General features: G+C 64.2%; 2 protein-coding genes across 5 annotated transcripts; one reads left to right on the forward strand and one right to left on the reverse strand.

Moving 5' to 3' along the window:
• Positions 1-106: 106 nt before the first annotated feature.
• DCST1 (DC-STAMP domain containing 1) lies at positions 107-13,817 on the reverse strand. Its single transcript, XM_047840701.1, is given in 18 exon segments — positions 107-429; positions 2,113-2,226; positions 2,335-2,477; positions 2,872-2,988; positions 3,307-3,433; positions 3,546-3,641; positions 3,768-3,867; positions 5,585-5,636; positions 5,639-5,741; positions 6,063-6,121; positions 6,124-6,183; positions 6,716-6,859; positions 6,950-7,166; positions 7,799-7,938; positions 8,149-8,277; positions 12,819-12,893; positions 12,966-13,091; positions 13,426-13,817. Coding segments are annotated over 18 exon segments (2,415 nt in total). The 5' UTR covers positions 13,787-13,817; the 3' UTR covers positions 107-177.
• Positions 13,818-13,878: 61 nt separating this feature from the next.
• DCST2 (DC-STAMP domain containing 2) lies at positions 13,879-24,457 on the forward strand. Of its 4 annotated transcripts, none has more exons than XM_047840693.1 (15): positions 13,879-14,028; positions 14,183-14,348; positions 14,551-14,652; positions 14,912-15,109; positions 15,292-15,357; positions 15,753-15,966; positions 16,121-16,278; positions 17,389-17,553; positions 18,344-18,511; positions 18,635-18,735; positions 20,353-20,483; positions 20,808-20,935; positions 21,315-21,408; positions 21,510-21,650; positions 24,246-24,457. In XM_047840693.1, exons 1-15 carry the CDS (start codon positions 13,879-13,881, stop codon positions 24,271-24,273), a joined length of 2,010 nt encoding a protein of 669 aa, XP_047696649.1. In that variant the 3' UTR covers positions 24,274-24,457. The 4 variants fall into 4 exon arrangements, with proteins under 4 accessions (XP_047696649.1, XP_047696646.1, XP_047696647.1 ...); XM_047840690.1 differs by having other exon boundaries at positions 14,264-14,348; XM_047840691.1 differs by lacking the exon at positions 18,635-18,735 and having other exon boundaries at positions 14,264-14,348; positions 21,315-21,650.
• Positions 24,458-24,459: the final 2 nt, after the last annotated feature.

Consider the following 24,459-nt stretch of genomic DNA (forward strand, 5'->3'; position numbering starts at 1 on the left):
GGGGCCCGACCCCTTCCCAGCAGCTTGGCTGCCCTCCCGCGTCCCGTCGGCGGCCCGGTTCTGCGGGGATCCGGTGGGCGGCTCAGACCCCTGGGAAGCGCAGGCGTCGGGAGTACAGGGGCTTTTATTAAACGCGGAGGAGCGGGTTGGGGAGGGGGGACAGCGACAGGCGCCCCGTCACTCGGCGTAGGTGGCGTCGTCGTTGCTGTCGCTGTAGGCGGAGGAAGAGAGTTCCTCGCGCGGGGTGCAGGCCGGGCACCGCCGCCGCATGTCGTCCCAGCACGAGCGGCAGTACACGGCCGCGCAGTCCGGCGTCGGGCACACGTAGGCCTCGGGCGTCTCGGGAGCCTGGCACACCACGCAGCGCCGGCGCAGCCAGCGGCGCAGGAGCGGGCAGCGGCGGTGCAGGACGTCGGCCAGGTGGTGGCGCTGCCGGGAGCCCGGGGGAGAGAAGGGGTGCGGGGAGCGGGGCCTGGAGGGCAAGGTCGCCATGCAAATGGGCCTAGGGAGCTTCCCTCCCCCGCTCGGTGATGGAGACTGGGGTGCAGCTTCCACTCCCCCAGCTGGGAGCAGCAACAACCATCACCTGTACCTCCCTGTGAACCACCTGATCTGTTCGCGGGGTGGGCTGAGAAGTGAGTCGGACACATAAGACTCTTACCCCTGTGTTCTCCGCTTTACAGGCCAGAAAGGGGACTCTCGTAAGGGTTCTGCGAGTTCCCAAAGGCGCACAGATAGTCAACGGCCAGACCTGGCTGCACGCAGCTGCCCTGATTCCAGATTACAAGCCTGCTTCAGAAGGCTCCCCCCCTCTCTCCGCACTATTACCAGTGCTAGAATTCTCTCGAGGCCACCTTATCGGCTCAGTCTTTGCTCAAGAAACTGCATGTCAGCGGCAGAACTCCTGGCCTTGGCCTTCAGAGCCTTCCACACTCCGGTCCCTTTCCAGCCTCTGCTCTAACTTACCCCCACTTGAACTTTGCGTCCTCTGGCCAGCCCCCCAGACCAGCCCTGGCCCTTGACATTCCCCTCGGGCTCTGAGACTTCGCACGTTCTGTTCCCCTAGCTTGGGACCAATGCCCTTCTATCTGCCCCTGAGAGTCCAGTTTACTTCCAGACCAGGTCACGGATTCACAGTGCGCTCTGTCTCAGCAGATGCTCATTTAGCCTCCGTGTGTCACGGGGCGGGGGACCTAGGCCCTAGAGGAAAACTTCAGCAAATGTGGCCTCTCACTCCCAAGAGCTCTGTTAGGGCTGGTGAAATAAGGATGGCTACTTTTTTTTTTTTTCCAACAACACGGCGCCTGTACCAAGAAGGGTCACATGACGACAACATGTGCGTGGGAGTTGCTAGGCGCCTGCTCCATGACAGCGAGGCTCCTCTAACCCTTTCAACAACCAGATGGAGAAGTGGTTCACTGTGTCTTGCAGAAAGGAAACACCAAGGCACAGCTTTTAAGTAAACACCGCAGATCCCGTTGCCATGGTGACGAAGGAGCCAGGATTCAAACCCAGGCCCTCTGGCACCAGCACCCCCCACCTCACTGCCACTGATCTCTGCACAGGCCTTGCAGATCCGTCCACCCTCTGAGGTCCCTTGAGGACCGCGGCCAAGGTCACACAGCTTGATGAGGAAGCGTGGGCTGGAACCTGCTTCTTCTGGCCGTGTGCTCTGTCCTTCCGCCACGTGCCCCTTCATGATGCCTCCCTGACCCCCAGCCCACCTGCCTCCCCACCTCCGGCAGAGGTCCCCAGCTTCTGGTCTGTGACCTCGCAGTAGCATCTGTGGCTTGCCTCGGGTCCCCTGATCCCGGGGAAGCCCCCTTGCTTTCTTCTAGTCAGGCTGTATCAAATCTGATTCCTCTGTTCTGCCTGCGTCCTGATGGCCCACTGAGTGTCTCAGGCTGGCCTGAACGCGGAGGGACAGAGGCAGACTCGGCCCCGACCCCCGGGAGCCGGACGTCCAGGGCCCCTGGTGTGCGTCTCGCGGGAACTTGCTGAGCTCCGCAGGCCGGCCCCCCGGGGCTGGACGGAGCGGCGGGAGAAGCCCCTCCCGGGGTCCTCGGAACCACAGGAGGCGGCGGTGTGGGGGGGCGGGCAGCCTGGACTTACGGGGGCCCTCTGCCGCTGCGCCCGGCTCACGACGGCAGCCCTTCTCAGCTTCGTAAAGGCCGCCCTCTTCCTCAGCAGGTCATTGTAGAGGAACAGGACCCGCTTCTTCTCTCGCTGCGGTCGGGGGGGGGGGGGGGGGGGTCGTCAGGGGTAGTGACAGCGCGTCCCCTCATGGCGGGGTCGGTCGGCAGGGTGCGGGCCTGTGAGGTGGCGGCGGCGTACCTTGGGGAAGTAGAAGGCCGCGATGACCCTCCGGAGCCGGTAGCCGAAGGCTTGCAGAAGGCACAGGCACAGCAGCAGGCCCGCGGGGAGCGCGGCCCTCACGTAGGCCCTGGGCTTCAGGCTCACGGGCTGCGGCAGGCAGCCTGGGGCAGGGCCGGGCCGTCACCCCACCGGGACGGGTCTCTGGTGGCCCCGCTCTCGTCCCGCCTGCCCCTCGCCCTGCAGGCTGCACCTGGGGCACCGTAGCCACCGGGGTCACGGGGCCATTTGCTCAGCACGGCACGGACAGAGAGAAAGTGTCCATCGTGGGCAGGGCTCTCTGGGGGCGCTGGGACCCTCTGTCCCCAGGGTTCTCTGGGGCGCTGGGACCCTCTGTCCCCAAGGCTCCTCTGACCCCAGGCTCTCCAAGCCTCCCCTGCCGTTTCCCGCCCTCATCCCTGCAACCCCAGCATGCCTCTCCCATCTCGCCACCTCTCTGCCTCGGGGAGACCCAGGGCCCCCGCCCTCGCCCCCGAGCCGGCCTCCGGCGTGGCTTACGCATGTTGCTGGAGTCCACCGTGGTCTCTGAGGACGTGTTCAGGGCTCCAATGGTTTTCCGAAGAAGCCGGGCCAGCATGGAGTCCCCCCCGACTTTCACCTCCAATTTATGGCTGCCTGAGGCCATGGGGGGGTCAGAAAAGGGTTGCGGTTTTGGGGGAGGGGCAGGATGGGGACTGGATGTGGGGGGGGGGTTCAAGGCACAGAAATCTCTGCAGCGCGGGACTTTCCTCCCTTCACTGAACGCTAACCCCTCCCTGTCGCGGATGTAAAGGGGGCTGAGGCCCCCTCCGTCAGATTGCAGGGCTGAGATCTGACCCTGAGATGGCCAGGGAGGGGTGAGACACAGGAGGAGGTGACAACACTGGACGAGGTCAGGTGGGGTGGCTGCGGGGGTGGGGCGGGGGACTTCCAGGGGGCCGGGCGCCGGCTCACTACGGAAGGAGTACTGCAGGAAGGAGTGATGGCGGATGGTGTTGAAGACGGAGTAGAGAGCCCGGTCCAGGCCGCACAGCACCAGCAGCAGCAGCAGGACGGGCAGGGTCTCTGCGAGCTCCCTCACCTGCCCGAGGACAGGAGCAGCAGGCCTGGAGCCCTCCCAGGTGCCCCTGCCCTCCGCCCCACGCGGCCAGCGCCCGTGGTCAGGTCCACGGGCCGCCCCACGCCACCCTCACCACGTTTCTCATCTCCGAGGCCTGCATGAAGGGACTGCAGGGGAAGATGACGGTTTTCTCCTCGGCTCTGCGGAGCGGCAGCAAAGTCCGCTTGCCCTGGACACAACGTCCACACGGTGACGGACACCAGGGCCCTCCCCCTTCTGCCCTCCGCCCCCCCGGAGCGCGAGGCCACACGGCACACACGGCAGGGCACCCTGGGTCAGGGCTGCGCCCACTCACCAACTTCTTCCTGCGTTCGTCGATCTGGCAAAAGTAGGTGCTGATATAGATGTTGTCAAAGCGGATGTCCCCGTTATAGCTGTCCGCGTAGGAGAAGGACCTGGGCACGGGGACGGGTCCATGTCGTCCTCACCCACCCCAACCACGGGCTTCCCGGACGCTCGCTCATTCAACGGGCCACCCGGCACGCGGAGACGCGGCCCTGCCGCCAGGCAGCCTGCAGCCCAGGGCCAGGCGGGCAGGCACACAAGCGAGAAGACAAGGGGGGTCGTGTACGTGGCCGGGAAGGGAGGCTTCCCGGCCGCGGATCCGGCAGGGTGGATCTCAAGCAGCGGGAACAGCGGGAGCAAAGGCCCCGGGGGCGTGAAGCCCCTCAAGGCTGCAGAACCGCCCGCCATCGTGACGGACTCCCGCTTTCATCTCGGCAGAACCTCTCCTGGAGGTCACTTCAAGCAAAACTCACTTCCCACCTACTTCCCTTCTCCCCACCACACCCTTGAGTAAGGCAGTGTTTTCCGTGTGCCCGAGGCTCCCTCTCCCCTGACGATGCTCCAAAGTCCCACGTAATGTTTTAGTTTACTAAGGACAAAAAGTTATTGGAGACGTGTTTGAAACTGAGTTACATGACGTAAGCCCTGTCCAGTGCTCGTGGTTCGGGACCGTGGAAACCCTGTTCCTGCCTCTAAGGGACAAAGAGGAGAAATGCAAGGCCAGCCCGCGAGCGCCCCCTTGTGGAGAGACCGAGCGCTGCCGGGCGCGCCTGAACCTGCCCCGCCCGCTCCCTGCTGCCCCTTAGCCGGTGACCTCGCCGGGTTGAAAGCCTGGAAGCGGACTCTCTGTGCCTCCTTCCTTCCCTCCCCAAGCCGGCGCGGGACCCGGTGCCCCTCGCCTCTTCCTGCCTCCGTCTCGGGCCAGCTTCCTGCCACGCCCCACTCCCCCGCCAGGCTCCCTAACCTCTGACCCACCTTGGCCTCCCAGCCTCCGGCCCGCAGGGCTTTCCAGACTCTTCCGGCCATGGCCACTTCAGCCCAGGCCGCAAGCCCAGCCTTGCCCTCCGCACCCCAAAGATGCCAGGACCCTTGCCCAAGAGAACCAGCTATGGCAGGGGCACGCACTCAGCTCCCACCGGGTCCCCAAGCCGGTCCCGAGTGCGGCCCTCGGACGGTCCATGCTTCTTGGGTGCCTCCCTCTCTTGCCTCCCCTAGACCGTGAGCATCTTGAGGGCGGGAAGATGGTTCCTTCATGTCTGTCTCCCCACAGGGCCCTCGGCTCGCTCAGGACCCCTGCCCCTCAGCTGCCCCACAGCGGGGGGGACAATGGAGCAGGAGCCCCTGTGGCCGCCCCTGACGGCCCCTGCCCGTCTCGGGCATGTGAGGGGCGGTGATAGGAGACAGAGGGTCCAGAGGTCGCCAGGGAAACAGAGTGAGGCCCAGGACGGCCCAGCTGGACGCCAGGCTGGGTGGGGGTTGAGGACTTTGGTCCAAATGTTGGGAAAGTCGCTGCCAACGCGGCAGGCGGGAGAAAATGAAAGCAGAATTGGACGATAAAAATGGACAAAGTCGGAGCCAAGGGGAATGTGAAGGGCAAGAGAAAAATCAAAAGTCAAAGCTAAAAGTAAAAAAGTCCGCGCTGGGATGAAGGCCGAAGGAGGCAGATAAATGAAGACGCCTCCCTTTCAAGGTGTGAGAAGGCGGGCCACGTGTCCCTGACCAAAAGCCCGCGTTTCCTCTGACTCTGCGTCATCAGCGGCTGCCGCTGTACCCAAAGGCGACGCGGAGGGCCCGCGGGGGCCCCACCCAAGCCGGCGCGGCGCTCACGCGTGCAGGACGAGCAGGAAGGTGCAGGACAGCAGCACACGCAGCAGCCCAGGGTCCACCCCAGCTGGGCCTCCTGGCGGCGGACGAGGTCCCGCAGCTCGGCGCTCACGTGCTCCCAGCTCGTGTTGAGGCCCAGCACCGCCACCTGCTTCTCTTCCTGGGGGGCGCGGGGGCGCAGGCCGCCGGATGCAGCCGCCGTGTCCCCCCCCCCGCCGCCCACTGGGGGGGGGGGCAGCTCTTCCCAGGACTCCAGGACCCTCCTGCTGCTCGCCATCCCCCACCCCCACCCCCGCGACCCCCGCCCTGCTGCCCCCCTGTGTCAGCTGGGAGCTGCCGCCCTCCCCTCTCGCACCTGGCGTCCCAGCACAGACACCTGTCCCCTGGTCCTCTCCCTCCCTCCTGGGCCTCGTCAGGGCCCTGTGTCCTCTCCCTCCTCCCTAGCTCCCCCCACCCCCAGCCCCCAGGCCCCGCCTCCTACCTTGAAGTCAATAGTGGCTGAAAATTCCCCGTCCAGGTCGCGGACAGACTGGTTGAGGAATCATAGGTCTGCCCGAAGTTGCCCTCCACTGGGATGCGACTGCGGCACCAAACTTCCATCGCTGCCGCCCGGACAGCCAGGACAGCGGCGGTCAGGGGCCGCGCTCCCCCCGCCTCCCCGCTGCGGCCCCTCCCTGCAGCCTGCCTGTCTCTCCACACCGCACCGCACCGAGTCTTTCCCCTCCCCCCTCTCCTCGAGCCCCCTTCCCGGACCGGGGCCTCGTTTCTCCCCCAGTTTTCTTACCTGTTTATAACCATGCCAACCATGAATAATGACAGCCAACATTTATGAGAAAATTCCTGTGTCAGCCCTGTTACTAGCTTCCCGTGTGTTGCCCCTCAAGCCCTCAGAAACCCCTGACGGGGTAGGTACTCTTATTACCCCTGCCTTTCAGATGAAGAGACAAAACTCGGAGCCTCCTATGCATCTAAACCGGGTCACACCGCCAGTCAGGGGAGGGGGCCGGGCTGCATCCCCCCCCCCCCCGTCACTGTGCTGACCCCTGGCAATGCCACAGTGGGGGGGGGCGGGCTGGGTGCTGGTGTCCCCCTCCCCTTGCTACTCTGCTGACCCCTGGCTGACCCCTGGCTGACCCCTGGCGATACTGCAGAAGAACTTGAACTTCATGGGCAGGCAGAGCAGGTGGTTGAGCAGCGGGACCCGGACGCGCTCCATGCACTGCTCGTGCTTTCGGTCGAACCAGCGGCGGCAGCTGAGCATGGCCCGGTCCACCACGTCTGTGGGAGGGGGCCAGGGTGCCTGAGGCCCCCACCCCTCGCCCCCCGGCCCCGGCCCCGGCCCCCCGCCCGCACCCCCGCGCCCCTCACAGGAACAGCGCAGCCTGGTTTTCAGCTCGTACATCTTCTGTGTGGAGAGACGGCGCCCGGAAGGTGGGGCTCGGTGGGTCCCCACGCCTCGGGCCGTCCCCTCTGGGCTCTCGGCGTCCTCGGGGCTGTAGCCCATCTCGCTGTTCACCTGGGCATCCAGGTCCTCGAAGGCCTTGGAGAGGTTCTGCGTCTCGGCTTTCAGTGAAACTTTGCTGCCCTGGGGTTGGAGGGTGAGGAAGGAGAGGTCGCACCGACCCCCCTGTCCCCTCCGCCCCCACCCCCCCACCCCCCGCCAAGTTCTGGCTCCGCCTTCGGGCCCTCGGGGAGTCCTGAGACAGCCCCTCACCCTATGCTCCACTGTCCCACCAGGCACCTCCTCTCTGCCCCTCCCGGCTCCCCAGGCCCTTGGACTTCACCCTTCACACTAACCTCCCAGGCCACTCTGCCATCTCAATGTCCCCGTCCCCAGCGTCCCCGCGGTCAGCCGGTCTCCCCAACTCCTCAACCCTCCAACCCCTGCAACCCCAGCGTCCGGTCCTCAGTTCCCTGGGCCCCGAGGCTTCCTGACTCCTCCAGGCCAAGGCCACCGGTTTCCTGACATTCAGGTTCAGCTGCTCAGAGCCCCGCCCACCCAGGTGTTTGGAGATGGGGGGGGCACGTCCCATGACTGGGGGCGGGGGCATTCCTGGCATTTAGTGCCCAGGGCACATCCTGCCATGTTTGAGGACAGTCCTGCACAAACTGCCGGGGGTGCCCGGCTGGGAAACAGTCTGGGGGTCACAGCTCCCAGTGCAGGTGTGGGAGCCCCCTGGGGAGAGGGGCCCAGGCCCTGCCGCGCAGGGTGCTGACCAGCAGGCCCTTGAACACCGCGCGCAGTGGGGCGGTGGAGACGCGCCAGGCCGCTCTCGTGTTGTTGATCTGCAGCTCCACCGTGCAGCCCAGCGAGGCCACCACCTCGTTGAGGTTGTGCCGCAGATTGGCCGCGGGTCCTGGGGGAAGACGCCACAGGGGGTCTCCCTCGCAGCCAGGCCGCTTTCAGAAGGTCCCCTCAGCTCCTGCTCGGCATACGGGGGCCACCTGCTGGAGCCGTGCAGGGATGGGGCCCAGAAGCTGGTGAGAGGTCATCTCATCAACACCGGACTGTGTAAACTAAGGAGGCCTGGAGACGTGGAGGGACGCTCTCAGGGGCACGCACTCACCCTCATAGATGGCAGCCAAGGCGTACCCCAGCACAAAGAGCCTGCCCTCTTTGCCCAGCATCTTGGGTACCAGCAGGAGGCTGGCACAGCGGATGTGAGGGGAGGTCCCCCAGCCCACGGCCCCCAAGCCTGTCAGGAGAGAGCGGCAGGTGGTGAGGCAGAGTGAAGATGCCCCCTGGCCCACCACCAGGCTTACCGGAGCACCGCCCACCCCCCCCAGCATTTTCTAGAACCATCACCGTACTGCCTTTGCCCCCATTTACACGGACTCTAATAGGCCTTCGAGGCCACTCATTCATTCATTCATTCATTCAACAGCCTTGTACAGAGCTTAGCGGCGGCGGGCTCTGGAAGGGCTTGGAGAGACGCGGGAGGTTGAGAAGCCATGGTCACTGACTGACTGTGTGCAGGAGGGTGCGTTTGTGTTTGGGAAGGGGGCGAGCACTTGTCATTTCCAGGCTGGACTCCCACAGGCCCTACGTGCTGAGGGAGCGGGGAAAGCAAGAGAACAATTCTGGCAACAGTCCCCGGTCCTCACAGCCACCCCAGGACTCCCCGTGCCCTGAGCCCTACCGCACTCACCACCTCCGCCCCTAATTTTAGCCCTGAGTCACGGCCCTGCCGGTCTGTGTTCGCGCTTCCGAGTGTCTCCCTATGGTCTCTGCAAGGAGACAGTGAGCTCCTCGGAGCTCGTCATGCAGGGAGACAGACGGCCGGGTGGACAGATGACTACCCTCCAGCGCTCAGTGCACAGGAGGCGTCGCGGGAGCTGAGGGAGCGGGGTTTCTGTGGGGAGGAGGGTGGGGCTGGGAGGGCCGGGCAGAGCAGATGATGTGTCAGCTGGGGCTGAAGGTGAGTAAGTGTCGTTAGGGGGCAGGACGGCATTCCAGGCCAAAGGAACAGCATGAGCCGGTCGGGGGACCTAGAAGCTTCCTGTGAAATAGTGTTTGCCCCTGACGCCAAAGCGAATCCTAAGTCCCTACACTTCCCCCTGTGTCCCCCGCCCTCGTAGGGACCCCCTTGCCTCTGGCTGGGGCCAACCGGTCCCGACGTCCTCCTCTCTCACTAGCCTGTCCCCCAGTGCTCACGAGGCAGCCAGAGTGACCTTGTCCACACAAACCTGATCGTGTTCCTTCTCTGCCTCAAACCACCCGCTGGCTTTCTCCCATGCTTGGGATCCGACCCATGATGTAACGGGGCCCGTAACGCGGCCTGTGGACCCTCTGACCTGGCCCCCGCCTAGCTTCGGACCTTCACCCACTTCACTGACCCACACAGGCCTGTTGCTGGTCCCGGAATCCACCAGGCGGCACCGCCTCTGAGCCATGGAACCCGCCCCCCCCCCACCCCGCCAGGGCCCTGCTCCCCCCTCCCCACCGGGCCGGCTCCCCCAGTCGCACAGGTGTGCCCCGAGCAGCGAGTCGCGCCCCTTGCCACGTTCCTTCTCACGCAACCTGAGTTCGGTTCAAGGGCAACAGCCCCCGGGGGTGAATGTGGATCTGTGTGGCCCCGTCGTGGTACAAGGGGACACGGGAAGGGGTTTGTTCTGTGGTCTTGGCCTCTGGACAAAGACTCAAACGGAGCATGGTTGACAAGCCGCTGCCCTGCATTCCGAAGAGAGCCCCACGGGGCTGCGGGTGTCCTCCCTGGGCGTCCACAAGGGAAAAACTGGTCTCTGGCCCTCTACCAACCAGAATATACAAAGACAAGACCAGAAACCAGAATTTTCTGGAAGGGGAGGGGAGAGGCGTTCCATCTGTGCCAAGTGAGAGACCCCACGGGGCCCCCGCAGAGATGGGGCAGAGGGAGGCGGCCTCCGCTGAACCCCAGCACCTGGAGCACAGAGGGTGAGGAGAGGTGACCGCAGTGCCGGCAGGCCTCCCTCCGGGGGACGTGGGGGACCACGACTTGGGAGCCACGCTTGGTTGTCATCGAGGCAGGGCAAGGACGTGTGCATTCTCTCTGGGACAAGGGGGCATTTTCGGGGGCAGAGAGACCCAAGGGACCCGCACAGAAGAGGCCGGGGGGCAGGAGCTGCAGGCGTCGGCCAAACAGAACTGCTCTGAGCAGGAACACGGGACCTCCCAGGTCCACACGGAGCCTCCAGAGATGCCCTGAAAGGCCCCTGAAGTGGGACAGCCTGCCAGCCAGGGCAGAGGGCCCCGCACAGCACTGAGGACGGCGAGCTTGAGGCCCTTTCCCTCAAATCCCTTCTGACATCGGAAGAAGCAGAAGAGGAAGGAGGTGGGGAAACAAATACAAGGCAGGCCCCCCCTCCACCGTGGGACCCCCATCCGCAGGGGGTGGGCAGGGGGCGGGGGGAGGGCCGGAGAAGGGGGTGGGGAGGGAGGGGGAGGGGACTGGAGGTTGGGGGCAGGGAGGTGAAGGAGACAGGGAACAGGGGACTGGGGATTGAGGACAGGGAGCTGGGGGTTGGGGTGGGAGACAGGGGGTGAGGGGGCAAGGGGCAGGGGGCGGAGAGGTGGGGGGGACAGGGGGCACGGGACATGGGGCAAGGGACTGGGGGTTGGGGGCAGGGAGGTCAGGGGGCAGGGGACGGGGGGGTGGGAGGTGGGGGGCATGGGGATGGGGGCAGGGGGTCAGTGGCAAGGGGGACAGGGGGCACGGGACATGGGGCAGGGGACAGGAGGCTGGGGACAGGGGTTTGGGGGCAGGGGACTGGGGGTGGGAGGTGGGGGGCAGGGGACTGGGGGTTGGGGACAAGGGGTGAGGGGGGCAGGGGTGCAAGTGGGGAAGAGGCTGGAGAATGCAGCAAGGGGACCTTTGGTGTAGACTGGCTCGGACCTTTCAAACCCTAGAAACGGTCACAATGATGTGAGCAGGTCTTGTAAACGAGAACAAGCAGCAAGCAAGGGTCCTTGGGAAAGGCCATCAGTGGGGGCTGTGGGCAGAGAAGGAGCCGCTCCCTCTGGCCCCACACAGGTCAGGTGGCTCTGGTCAGAGAACCGCGCGGGGAGGCCGGCTGGGGGTCCAGGAATGTCTTCCTCCTCCTTACGGGAGACATGAAGAAGGAATGTTCTGGTCTTGTGACATTGTTGCACAAAGACGAGATGCCTGGATCTGCCGCGGCCAATTCACAACCCGAGGCGGAATGGTCGCCAGGCCCAAGATGGCGGAGACACATGCAAAAATGCTCAGCATCCCTCATCGTCTGGGAAATACAGATCAAAACCACTCTGAGATGCCACCTCACCCCTGTCAGAATGGCTAACTTGAACAACTCAGGCAACAACAGGTGTTGGTGAGGATTTGGAGAAAGAGGATGTCTTTTGCATCGTTGGTGGGAATGCAAGCTGGTGCAGCCACTCTGGAAAACAGGATGGAGGTTCCTCAAAAAAAACCCTAAAAATAGAACTACCCTACGACCCAGCAATTGCCCTGCTAGGCGTTTCTCCACAGGATACAGGTGGGATGTTTCGAAGGGACACACGCACCCCCACGTTTACAGCAGCGCTGTCGACAACAGCCAAAGGACGGAAAGAGCCCAAATGTCCATCGATGGATGAGTGGATAAAGAAGATGTGATACACACACACACACACACACACACACACACACACAATGGAGTATTACTCGGCAATCAAAAAGAATGAAATCTTGCCATTTGCAGCTACATGGATGGAACTGGAGGCTATTATTAGTGAAATTAGCTAAGTGAAATTAGTCAGAGAAAGACAAAAATCATATGACTTCACTCATATGAGGACTGTAAGAGCCAAAACAGAGGAACATAAGGGAAGGCAAACAAAAATAATATAAAAACAGGGAGGGGGACAAAACAGAAGAGACTCCTAAATACAGAGAACAAACTGACTGTTGCTGGAGGGGTGGTGGGAGGGGGGATGGGCTAAATGGGGGAGGGGCACTAAGGAATCTACTCCTGAAATCACTGTAGCACCATATGCTAACTAACTTGGAGGTAAATTAAAAAATAAACAATAGAATTAAAAAACAAAGATGGCGGAGAAACCAGGCAAGAGGAACCTGGGTCCTTGGGGGGCTGACCCAGCTGCTGAATTATCCAGACTCCAAACACCACTCGACCTGGAAACCTGTTGTTACCTGAGATAACCAACTTTCTCTGTGGTTAAAGCACTTGCAGGTGGGTTTTCTGTTCCTGCAGCCTGGCCCCTCTTGACATGAGCCCCCCCACGGCAGTGTCGCCTCCGAGAAGCCTTCCCTGACTACTCAGGCCGGCGCCGCCCCGGCCGCTTTCCTCCCAAACCCCCAGCTTCCTCTCTTCACGCCCTTGTCACCATCAGAAATGCTCTTACTCAGTGTTCCTTTACTGCCTAACTGTCCCCACCCGAGGCTCGCGGACCTTGTTCACTGCTGAAGCTTCGTGGGGACTCAGTGAGTGCTGACTGACTGAACGAACGAACGGAGGGGCAGGAAACAAGGCCAGAGAGGTCAGAAGAGATGGGTGTGAACTGCATCATGTAACACAGAGTCCTTTCCGGTTGGGAAGGACCCCTAGACGACAAGACTGGGTCCTCCTCTTCTCCCTGAATCTCCCTGCAAAGCCCGGGACGGGGCTGGGGCCACAGGGACACTTGGGGACAGAAGAAACAAGACGGGACTCCCTCCTAGGACTCTCCAGGCCTGTCCCCCCAGCCTCCAAAGCCTCCCTGTCCTCAGCCAGCACTAACCCACCAGGCTGTACAATGTCACCACCTTCTGATCCTCATAGATGTTCATGGGGTTCACCAGGAGCTGAAAGAGACCTACGAGTGCACCGATCAAGTCGAAGGTCAGAAGATGGGTCCCACCCCTGCCCCGGGGGGCCCCACACTCACCCATGGCCAGGAGCCCTCCAGTGCCTGCCCCCAGCAGGAAAGCAGTGACCGGAAACTCTCCGGGCTGGCGCTGCAGGAAACGGCCACAGGGGGCCGGCAGCCCCCAGTTCAGGAGCCTCTGCACGGCTGCGGGGTCAAGTACGTTAGCCCAGCAGGGCCAAGAGCCCACTCTTCTGGCTGGGACGCGCTTCATCAGGGTTAGGGGCCTGCGGGGGGAGAGGCTGGGGGACCTGCAGGAACCTGGGGCCTCCCGGAGGAGGCGGGGGGGCCCTGAGAAAGCAGGGCAGAGGTGAGGGAGAGAAGAGGAGAGGGCATGGCTGGAGGGGGGGGGGGGGCCGCTGGGTGAGAGGGGTGGACGCTGGGGGACCCACGGTGGGGAAAGGGGGGGCGGGAGACACTGGACGGATGCCTGGGGGCTGGGAGGCCCTGGGGAAGGGCAAGGTCTCTGGGACCGACTCACTGGTGTGGGGGAGCTTCATCTGCCCTGTGGCTCCATCCCGATGAGGTGTGATGACCATGAGTCTGCACCCGCTCTCGTCCCACAGGTATCCTCCGCTCTGGCCCCTCCGCTCCGGCCCCTCTGCCGCGCCCACAGCCTGTCTGGTCTGTGTCCCTCGCCCCTCTGCTCTGAGACTTGGGGCAGGAGATTCGAGACCTCCCTCCCCCTCCCCAGTCCTGCAGCTGGGTAAGGCCCTCCAGCACAGGTGTGGTACAAGCCTCAGAACCTTAGAATGTGGGGAGGGATTCCGGGAGCCCGGAAGAGCCCCAGAACCCCGTGGGCGTCTCCTGGAAACAGGCACACGTTTGGACCCGACGGCCATGGCCCCTGTGGGGACCGAGGAGCCGAGCACGTCGCGGGCCGTGGTCCGCAGCGTGGGGGGTTTCGCCCTGGGCTTGTCCTTGGCCACGGCCTATGGGCTCCTGGAGCTGCTGGTGGAAGAACACAGCCCCTGGGCCTGCCTCGTGGGCACCCTCACTCTGGCCGCCTTCCTCGGCCTGGGCATGGGCTTCTCCCGCCAGGTCCGGGTCACCGTCCTCCTGCTGCTGCCCCAGGCCTTCTCCAGTGAGCGAGGCACCCAGGGGGAGGGGCAGGAGGGATCCTGGGGGAGGGAGAGGCTCGAGGGAAATATTCTGGAGGCTTCCTTGAGAGGCTTGCAGATGCTGCCGCCTGCAAGGCTGGAGTCCTGCTTCTGATGCAGCCCTCTCCCCCAGAGCAGGGCCGGGCCCTGTTGATGGTGGCTGCCTTTGGGCTGGTGCTGCAAGGGCCTTGTGCCAACACCCTGCACAACTTCACTCAGGCCAGCAAGGCCGTGGCCTGCGGGGCAGAGCTGGCCCTGAACCAGACCGCCGAAGCGCTGGAACGGGCCAAGCGGCCCCTCGTCAGTAAGGCCCCCCGCAGCCCCTCTTCTTGTGTCTCTGGCTCCGCTCCTCTCCGCTGGGGCCCTGACTTCGGGGCGCCCAGTTAGACCCCTGACCTCACTCACTGGGCGACTCCACCCGGATTCCCAGACCCGCCTCCCGCCCGCTCCCTACCGGGGCCCAGTGGTGAGGGCCGCCCCACAGTGCCCCTGCCCCTGCCTCTCAGGTGCCCTGAACAAGATTAAGGCCATTGCCCAGAAGGCCAAAGAGGTGGCTGACCGGGTTCGCAAGTTCTTTCGGTCGATCATGGACGGCGTGAAGCACGTAGGTCAGCACATTCGAATGTCTGTTTGGGGGGCAGGGGTCAAAACGCACCCTGTCTCTTCACCCCTGTCCCCGCCCGGGGCCTTTCGGGCCCCTCCCTGACTAGTCCCCAGTGGGTACAGCACAGCCGGGCCCCCTGACCACAGGCGTCTCCTGCTCCGGGCGCTGTCCCGGAGCCCCCCCCCGCCCCCTGGGGGGACGCTGCAGCCCCCCCCCCCCCCCGGCTCCCGCCAGCCGCGTGCCAGCCCCGCAGCCGTCCCCAGCCAGGGCACTGCGGAACGTGTGGTACTGGCTCCTTCACATCGGGGACGTGTGCAACGCCGAGCTGGGCAACCCTTACGTGAAGTGCGCGCGGGTCTTCGACGGCGCCAAGGACAGCTGCATGAGGACCGTACCGCGAGCCTATCACCTGTGCTTCGTGCTCACGCCCTTCAAGCTGGTGCTGTGCGGACTGGCCAGCGGTGAGAGAGAGCCCAGGCTTGCCGCCGGGGGAGGCAGGGCGGGGGGGGGGGGGGGGGCGGGACCAGCCTGGAGGTCAGTAGGAAAGGTGGGAAGCCGGAGGCCTCTGTGCGCAGTAGGTCCCCGAGGGGGAGGGGCCGCGCGTCTCCCCCCCCCCCCCCCCCACTCAGTCTCCGGGTCTCAGTGGTCCAGGTGTTCTGCATCATCCCTGAGTACATCCAGCCCTTCTTGCGCAAGACCATCGGCCCCCGTGAGTGTCCCCCCTGCCCCCGGCCGCCCCAGGGGGTGCTCCTGGGGCAGTCCCCTCCTTGCTCGGCCCGCTCCTGGCCCAGAATGAGAACGCAGGGGCCGGAAGGAAAGGACCCCAGGAAGTTACCCAGGAAAGGGAGGCCCAGCAAGAGGGAGGTGCACCACCCCAAGCTGGACGTCAGAGCAGGACCCGGGAGGGGATCAGGGCCCCCCACCCCTACCCCAGGGCATCGGGTGGCACTGGAGTCAGGCTGCCATGGGGACAGCACGGACTGCGGAGGCCCCTCCCCAGTCCACACTGGGTCCCAGCTCGGGGGCCCGGCTGGCCCGCCAGCCATGCCAGGCCCTGGTCTCCTGACTCCTGGCTCACGGCCCTGCGGCACCTGCCGGCCCCAGCTGTGAGGCACTTGATCAACCGGGTGCGTCAGGAGTTTGAGTTCAACGTCACGGCCACCCACCACTTCTCTGTGGATCTCAACGCCTCCCGGAGCCTGTCCCAGGTGGCCCTGGACCTGCAGGAAGCCGTCGGCGTGAAGCTGCACCGCGTCCGAGAGGCCCTGGCCCTGATGGGCTACACCGCGCCCCTGCTGCTCCCGCTGCTCTACCTCCAGTGAGGGGCCGGGGGGGGCTCCGGCGGCCGGGGCTCGGCTCGTCTGGCGGCCTTCAGGGGGGCCGGGGTCGGGGGGCCGCGGTGCGGGGCGGGAGGGCGGCGCCCAGCGGAGTCTGGGCTGGGGTGCTGAGGGGCCTGGCGGACACTCCCCCAGAGCCCTGTGTTACCGGTACCGTTACCTGAACTGGCTCGGTTTTGACAACATCTACATTACCAGCCGGTTTCTGCTCATGGAAGACGTCCGCTCCAGGGCGGGCCTGCCCACGGTGCTGCCGCTCAGCGCCCACGAGGCCCGACACTACATCCAGCCCGGTGAGGGCCCCGGGATCTGCAGACGGGGACACCGAGCCGGCCCGACCCTAAGCCCCACACACGGCACTGCGTCCGAAAGGGGAAGGTCCCTGCACGCAGACGCGTGACGAGGGGGCCGGTGCCTCCGGGAGCACCTGACGTCCGGACAGAGGGCAGGGGTGGGGAGTGGACACCAGCGGAGGGAAGGGAGGCTTTGGGGGTGAGGCCGGAAGTGCAAATGTGCTAATATGGAGATGCCGCCTGGGAGGAATGGGCCAGGGCCCCCCAGGAGGGCGGGTTCCTGAAGACTTGGAAGGGCCCAGGCCCGGAAGCTAAGCTGCCCGGAAGCTAAGCTGCTACGTCACAGCCCCCCACCACGACCCCCCACCGCCACTTCCAGCCCTGGCCCAGGGGTCCCCACAGCTTCTACACCTTCCAGATCAACCAACGGGCCCGCTCGGTGGGGGCAGGAGCCCTCCCCAGGAGGGAGCTCTCTCCCCCCAGGGCTGGAGTCTGGGGGTGAGGGGACGGGGTCTGGGAGTCCGGGGGTGAGGGGACGGAGGGCTGGGAGTCCGGGGCTGAGGGGACTGGGGGCTGGAGTCCAGGACTGAGGGGACGGGGGGGCTGGGAGTCGGGGGGTGAGGGGACGGGGGGCTGGGAGTCGGGGGGTGAGGGGACGGGGGGGTGAGGGGACGGGGGGCTGGGAGTCGGGGGGTGAGGGGACGGGGGGCTGGGAGTCGGGGGGTGAGGGGACGGGCGGCTGGGAGTCCAGGACTGAGGGGACGGGCGGCTGGGAGTCGGGGGGTGAGGGGACGGGGGGCTGGAGTCCGGGGCTGAGGGGACGGGGGCTGGGAGTCCGGGGCTGAGGGGACGGGGGGCTGGAGTCCAGGACTGAGGGGAAGGGGGGGGGCTGGGAGTCGGGGGGTGAGGGGACGGGGGGCTGGGAATCGGGGGGTGAGGGGACGGGGGGATGGGAGTCCGGGGGTGAGGGGACGGGGGCTGGGAGTCCGGGGGTGAGGGGACGGGGGGCTGGGAGTCCGGGGGTGAGGGGACGGGGGGGTGAGGGGACGGGCGGCTGGAGTCCCGTGGTGAGGGGACGCGGTGGCACCTCCTGCCCGCCCTGCCACCCAGGTTCCGTCTTCCTGTCCCGGTGGGAGCGGGTGTTCTATATCCTGGCAGTCTTCGACCTGGCCCGGTACCTCCTCCTCGTGCTCCTCCTGGTGTTCCTGGACTACGCCGTCTTCTGGGTGCTGGACCTGGCTCGGCACCAGCTGCAGGGGGAGATCGTGGCCCGCAGTGAGCGCCTGAGCCTCCCCCTGCCCCCCTGGCCGGCATCCTCCCGTCCCCCCCGGCCCCAGGGGACGATGCCCCGAAGTCCCCAAGTCACTGTGACTCATCAGCCCCTGGCTTCGCCCCTCTTCCAACTCTGTCTCTGGCGGTGACCCCTGTGTCCCGTTCGTGGTTATACCATAACAGAGTAGTTAGCAACACCGGGTCTGGACTCACACTGGCCTGGGCTCCGCCGTCCCAGCTCTGCCCTCCGCGAGGTGCTGACCTCAGGCCAGTGGCTCAGCCTCGCAGAGCCGGGGCACGGCAGCCCCTCGGGGGTACGTGACCCCACGTGTGTCGGGGTCGGGTGGGCCGCTGACTGAGAGCACGCTGTAAACCACAGAATATAATTAATCTGATCCTGCGTCTGCCAGAGGTCCAACGGAGAAAACAAAAACAACAAAAAAGCCCCAAACGATCAATAGAGCACTCAGCCCGTGGCTGCAACAGTCAGCACTTAGCAAACGCTTTGCGACGAACGCTTCTGGAGAGTGGAGAGTCGTGGGGGCCGGGGAGGGACTCGGTGACCATCCAGGCCATCTCACGTGGGGGAGCGGGGCAGTTCGGGGCCCTGGAGCCAGTCCTCCTCGGTGCTCGGGGCTGAGGTTAGGCCCAGCATTGTCAGAGGCCCCTGGCTGGGGGCAGGAGGCCTGTCTGCTGTCCCCCCCCCCCCACCAGCGCACGTGGCCTTTCCCGCACGGGAGAGAGGGGGCAGGGACACGGCCCTGCGGGCCCTCACAGGGCACGTCTGTGCCAGGCCCCGTGGCAGTGTCCATAACCGTGGAGGGTCCCGGCTACACAGGGAAGATCTATCGTGACCTGGTGTCAGCGTTTGATGTCCTGCAGCAGAGCAACATCAGCGTCTTGTCCCCGCGCTGCGTCCTGCGCCCCTCGGAGCCTGACGCCACGGGTTACGTCGTCATCGGTATCGATCACACCCCTGGGGGGGGGCATGCCCCCGGGCGGGGAGGGGGAGCAGACAGCATTCAGGGCACGAGGGGCACCCTGTGCCCAGGGACAGCAGCTCAGCGGGACTGCGTGCCCCCAGGCATCATGTACGGCCTGTGCTTCTTCGTCACGCTGTGTGGCAACTACGTCAGCAGGCTGCGGCGGGTCATATGTGCCTGGTACTACCCGTCCCGGGAGCAGGTGAGGGGCCCACAGCCGCCCCGCCCCCACCCCGCGCGCCAAGTGCGCGCTGTCTGGGGGGGTGGGGAGCTTTGAGTCCTTCCGCAGCCCCAGCCCTCTCTCCTCCGGCTGAACCCCCACAGCGCCTCACCTGGACTGTTGGCCTCTGGGCCCAGATGGGGCTGAGGGACAGGGCGTCCTTGGGCAGGGCTCTCTGAGGCCAAGCTTGTCTCCGAAGTTTTGTGAACGACAGGGGGGGGGGGGCGGGCGGAGGGGCCGTGTTGGGGCGGGAATGGCCGCCGGCCACCTGCTCACTCATTTTCGAACCATTTATTGGGCATCTAGCGTAGGCCAGTCACCGTGCTGCCCCACGGTCACCAAGATGCAGTCTGGAGCTCCCAGTCTCAAGGCAGGCCGGCCGCGAACAAGATGTTACACTTAAAAGTGTTTTGGGGCGCCTGGGTGGCGCAGTCGGTTAAGCATCCGACCTCAGCCAGGTCACGATCTCGCGGTCCGTGAGTTCGAGCCCCGCGTCAGGCTCTGGGCTGATGGCTCAGAGCCTGGAGCCTGTTTCCGATTCTGTGTCTCCCTCTCTCTCTGCCCCTCCCCCGTTCATGCTCTGTCTCTCTCTGTCCCAAAAATAAATAAACGTTGAAAAAAAAAGTGTTTTTAGGGGTGTCTGGCTGGCTGTCCGGGAGCCTACGACTCTTGAACTCGGGGTGTGAGTTCGAGCCCCGTGATCTCCCGGTTCGGGAGTTTGAGCCCTGCATCAGGCTCTCTAGTGTCAGCACTGAACCTGCTTTGGATTCCCCTGTCTCCCTGTCTCTGCCCCTCCCCTGCTTGTGCTCTCTCTCTCTCTCTCTCTCTCTCTCTCAAAAATAAAAATTAAAACCATTGGGGCACCTGGGTGGCTCAGTCGGTTAAGTGTCAGACTCTTGGTTTCAGCTCAAGTCGTGATTTTGTGGTTTGTGGATTTGAGCCCCACATCGGGCTCTGTGCTGACAGCTCGGAGCCTGCTTGGGATTCTCTCTCCCCCTCTCTCTGCCCCTCCCCAGACTGCGCTCTGTCTCTCTCAAAACAAATAAATAAAAACTTTAAAAAATTTTAAAAAAATAAAAAAAAATCTCCTTAAAAAACATTTAAAAATTAAAACAAAGAAAATCTTTCTAAAATTTTTTAAAATTTTCTTTAATTTTTTTAATTTGTTTTTTTATTTTTGAGAGAGACAGAGACAGAATGCGAGTGCGTTAGGGGCAGAGAGAGAGGGAGACACGGAATCCGAAGCCGGCTCCAGGCTCCGAGCGGTCAGCACAGAGCCCGACACTGGGCTCGAACCCACAAGCTGTGAGATCATGACCGGAGCCGAAGTCAGTCGCCCAACTGACTGAGCCACCCAGGCGGCCCCCCAAGAAAGAAAATGTTTAAAAAAAGAGAGAGAATGTTTTATTAGGGAATGAGCGAATTTATCAGTGGTGTGAAAACCCAGAGGCGAGAGTAGGACACTGCTCCCGGGATGTGCAGAGGCTCCCAAAGGAAGAGGCCAAAACTAGAGGGATAGGAGCTGGACAGAGGGCAGACGGCGTTCCCGGCACATGAAACAGGCTCAGGGAGCTCCCACCCCGGTCTCCCCTCCACCAGGAGAGGATCTCTTACCTGTACAACGTACTTCTGAGCCGCCGAACCAGTCTGTCGGCTGCCTTGCACCGAGCAGTGAGGCGGCGGGCGGCCGACCTGGGCCACACGAGTGTCCTGCGGATGCTGGCCAGGCGGTGAGCCCACTGTCCTTCCTTCCAGGGGCGGGGCAAGAGGGGACAGAAAAAGAGCCAGAGGTCAGAACGGATCACAGTCTTTCCCGGGCGTCCAGAGGTTTGGTCGAAGAGGGTGCCCGTTCCGCGCCATCCGTGCAGAGACGAGAATTCGGGCTGAGAATTCTGGGCGGGGGGAGTGAGGGGCGGCCTGAAGGGAGGAGGAGGGCGGGACACAGAGGCCGTGGCTCCGGTCAGAGGGATGGAGGTCAGGCTGCGGGCAGGCCTACCCTCGGAGGGGGGCGGTGGCTGTGGGGCCACCCGCTCAGTGTCTGGGACCCCCCGCAGATGCTCCTGTCTGGCTCCGGTGGTCGCCCACTTCCGGCAGGAGCAGGGTTACTGCCTGGGCTGTGGGCAGGGCTACGACCAGGAGGACACGGAGACCTTTGTGTCCTGCGCTACCCCTGGCTGCCCAGGTAAGAGTCCTGGGGTGCAAGCGTCTCCCTGCTGGGGCTCACCATGGCCGTGGGACGAGTGACAATCCCCTGTGGTCCTTCCCTCGTGGACCCTTCCTGGAACTGCCCTCTCGAGCCGCCCCCCCCGCCCCCCCGTCATTACCACGCGTGTTCTCGTGGACGGAAAACCACGGGGAGCCCGCTGTCTCTCCTGCCTTGACTCTCCTGGTGGTAACGGAATTTACGGAATTTATGCCAGAGTGGCACTGTAGCCATTCCCCCCCCACACACACAGGCACCATGCCAAGGACCCTCCCCCCTCCCCCCAGGCTGGAGGCTGGGGGCTCGGGGTGGGGGGAGGGGCTCCCAGTCACCTCCTTCCCTCCCCCCCCTTTCCCAGGTCTCTTCTGCTCCACCTGCTTTCGTCTCCTGGGCAACGCCTGCTCCGTGTGTGCATCTCCCCTGTCCCACCAGGGGGACCTGGACCCCGAGCTGTGAGTCTCCAGCTTGACGGGGTGGCCGGAGTCTGTGGGGTTGGGGGGGGGCACCACCCTCCCCCGGAACCTCTGTGGGCCGTGACGGGAGGCTTCTCCAGGGACTCCAGTGACGAGGAGGGCCCCCGGCGATGGCTGGCCGCAGCCCGGAGACAGGACCCCGAGCAGGAGTGGTTACTGAGGCAACAGCTGCAGGAAACGCTGGGCAGGACCCTCCCTTCGGGGTCCAGCCCTGAGGTCAGGTGAGGGGCAAGCCGGGCATGGGGCCTGGGAGGCCTGGGCCTGTCCTGTCACATCTTCAAGGGCTTCTCCGGTGCCGGCCCTCTGCTGGAGCTGGAGGCAGAGGTGAGGGGAGAGGGCAGGGAGGGAAGGAGGTTTGCCCCGTGCCCGTTCTGTGGCAGCGGCGTGCCCTGGAGGAGTCCGCCAAACTGGGGGAGTGACATCGACCGTATGAGTGAGGGCAGCCCCGAGGGGCCCCAGCTCAGGAGGGGCTCAGGGCAGGGCGGACAGCAGGAACAGCAGGATGGCTTTGGGATGGGGTCGTATTAATGAAGGCTGCAGGGGAGAGGTGAAAAAGAGGGGGGCTGGGGCACCCTGGGGGTCTGCTAGGCTGACTGGCGGAGGATAGCATTTCAGGGGAGGCCGGGGTGAGCCTGGAGAACGTGAGCTGTTTCGGGGCGGGAGGCAGGGCCGGAACGGGGCTGTGTGTGTCTGTCGGGTGAAGTCAGAGGCCGCCGCGGGGAGATGAGCTGGGAAGTCAAGGGTGGAGAGCTGGCTGAGCGCCTTCCTCACCATCTGAAGGTCCCTCGGTCGGATAGGGACACGTTCATAGTTGTCCTTTAAGACAATAAGCTAAGAAGGCAGCGAGAAGTTGGTGTGGCCTCAGGACGGAGGTGCTGAGGGTGGCAGGAGTCTGTGCTTGGGGCCGGCGGTGCTGGCGGACGAACAGGTTGTGGGGGAGGAAGAATGGCTCGGTTGGAGAACTTTGGGGTATCTGGAGGGAGGCCAGCTGGAGACGCCCAGGGGCCAGCGAGAGAAGGCCTGGGCCCTGGGCCTGTGGCGCCAGGGTTGACTTTCCGGCTGCGGCAGAGGCGGGTGAGGGCGGGGCAGGGGCTCAGGGGCTCAGACACAAACCAAGCAGGGGAGAGGCTGGAGGACACAGAGGGCCAAGCACAGTAATTCCATGAGATGGGTGAGGAGGAGGAGGAGGCCGAAGCCTGGCCAGTGGATCTGGTGGCTGACAGGTCACCGCCGTGGCCGCTTGTGGGAACATTTTCTGTGGTCCCGGGAAAGCCAGACCATAATGAGCTGAAGGGTGATAGGTAGACAAGACTCCGAAACAAAAAGGGTACGTGGCTCTGTATCACAATTGCGAGAAGCTTGATAATTTTAAATATAACTGCTCTAGTTAAAAAAGGGAAGCCGGATGCCGAAGAGGGGGGCAGTCCTCACGCAGCAGGGGTAGGGCTTGCGGGGCCAACGCTGAAGATTTTCTTTCCCCGAGGATGGGGGGGGGGGCTGGACCTTTAGGAGGAGAAAGAGGGGGCACCGGAGAAGTGGGGTGTAGGCCAGGTGGACCGGGTGGCCTTGGTCAGGGCGGCGGCGCACCTGTGGCAGGAGGGGGACGGGCGTGTTCCTCTGAGCAGGGCTGGCTGGCGGGAAGGTGGGGGGCGGTCAGATGTAAGGGAGCCCTGCTGAGACAGCATGTAAGGGGCTGGGAGCAGAATAAAGGTTCCAAGGAGCGGGTACCAGAGGTCAAAACACCTGCCTTGGGAGTGTGCAGAGGCTGGCTGGGAGGGTAAAGGATTTCCAGGCAGCGTAAAAGATGATGCTGAAAACCACAGCCTATAATGACGGACTCCAGTATGCTTGGTTATGTGGGTTTCTCTGGGAAAAGTGGTCCCACGGACAGGATTTGAACAGGTTGGAGGCTCTTTCTGGCTGGGGAAGAGGACAAGACGAGGAGAGAGCTGGGGTGTCTTCAGTAAGAGTGCTACTACCGGCCTTGGGGCAGAGAAGGGGCTGATGCCAGGGGGACGTCCGGGGTCTATGTGTCCGTCAGGTGTTAAGGAGCAGGGTTAGTGGCCGGGAGGGACACAGAGAATGGGTCATGGCCAGGGAGGAATTCTGGGATGAATCCAGAGGGCAGCCAAAGTTCGGGGGTGTCCCAGTGGAGGCAGAGGCAAAGGTCTTTATGGCCGTGGAGGTCAGAGGTCAAGGACTGAAATGCCAGAGAGGTGGGTGAGTCCCCAGCGAGGAGGCTGGGGGCCACACAAGCAGCTAGAAGCTGGTACAGGCAGCCTGGGTGGGGTGGGGCAGGTGACTGGGGAGACAGTGGCAGCCCCTGTCGGTGGCGGGGGGGGGGGGAAGGGGGGGAGAGCAGGTGCCACCAGAGGCCAGGGTGCAGCGGCCGGGTGCCAGCAGGGTTTGGGAAAGACAGGCAGTCTCCTCCACCCGGGAGGGCTGCATAAGGAAAGGGTGCGGTGGGCACAGGCTGGCACAAATGGGGCAGGGGGAGCAGTGATGAGCTGGGGTGGGGGGGTGAAGCTTTGGTTTCAGAGGCTCCCGAGGGGCTCACTGCAGTTAAGAGCTGGGTCGTGGGAACGGGGAAGCCACGAGTGGGTGGGTACAGCTCTGAGGTCACTACCGGTTCTGCCCTAACTGGCCATGCGACCTTGGCAAGGGACTGCCCACTGGCCCATGAGCGCCAGCCTAAAACGGGGACCTGCCTGCCGGCGTCTGGAGGAGCAGCAGGAGTAAATACCGAACCACAGGGCGGGGACGCACCTGTGGAAACAGCACTGGTGACCAAGCTGCTCCCCCGCTCTCCTCGCTAGTGACCTGGACGAGAAGGGGCCCCCGTAGAGGACTCAGAGGACAGAGGACACAGATGCAGGGGCCCCACCTGAGAGGATTCCCACACCCCCTCAGCCCGAGGGCACCCAGAGCGGCCCTTCTCCGGCTTCAGAACCCCAGCCCCTCCGTCTCTCACCTCCCTCCCCTCCTGATGCCTCCTAGCTAACTCCCAAATAAAGGACCCGAAGGCAGACA

This window comes from Prionailurus viverrinus, chromosome F1, assembly GCF_022837055.1.
Source record: "Prionailurus viverrinus isolate Anna chromosome F1, UM_Priviv_1.0, whole genome shotgun sequence".
NCBI classification, from domain to species: domain Eukaryota; kingdom Metazoa; phylum Chordata; class Mammalia; order Carnivora; family Felidae; genus Prionailurus; species Prionailurus viverrinus.

What these genes read in the sequence shown, in the direction of transcription:
- DCST2 (XM_047840693.1), top strand. Translation starts at nt 13,879, where the DNA reads ATGGGCTCCTGGAGCTGCTGGTGGAAGAACACAGCCCCTGGGCCTGCC. An exon ending in GCGCAAGACCATCGGCCCCC is followed by an intron (nt 15,358 to 15,752) that starts GTGAGTGTCCCC and finishes TGCCGGCCCCAG; the next exon opens with CTGTGAGGCACTTGATCAAC. An exon ending in GGGTCCAGCCCTGAGGTCAG is followed by an intron (nt 21,651 to 24,245) that starts GTGAGGGGCAAG and finishes TCTCCTCGCTAG; the next exon opens with TGACCTGGACGAGAAGGGGC.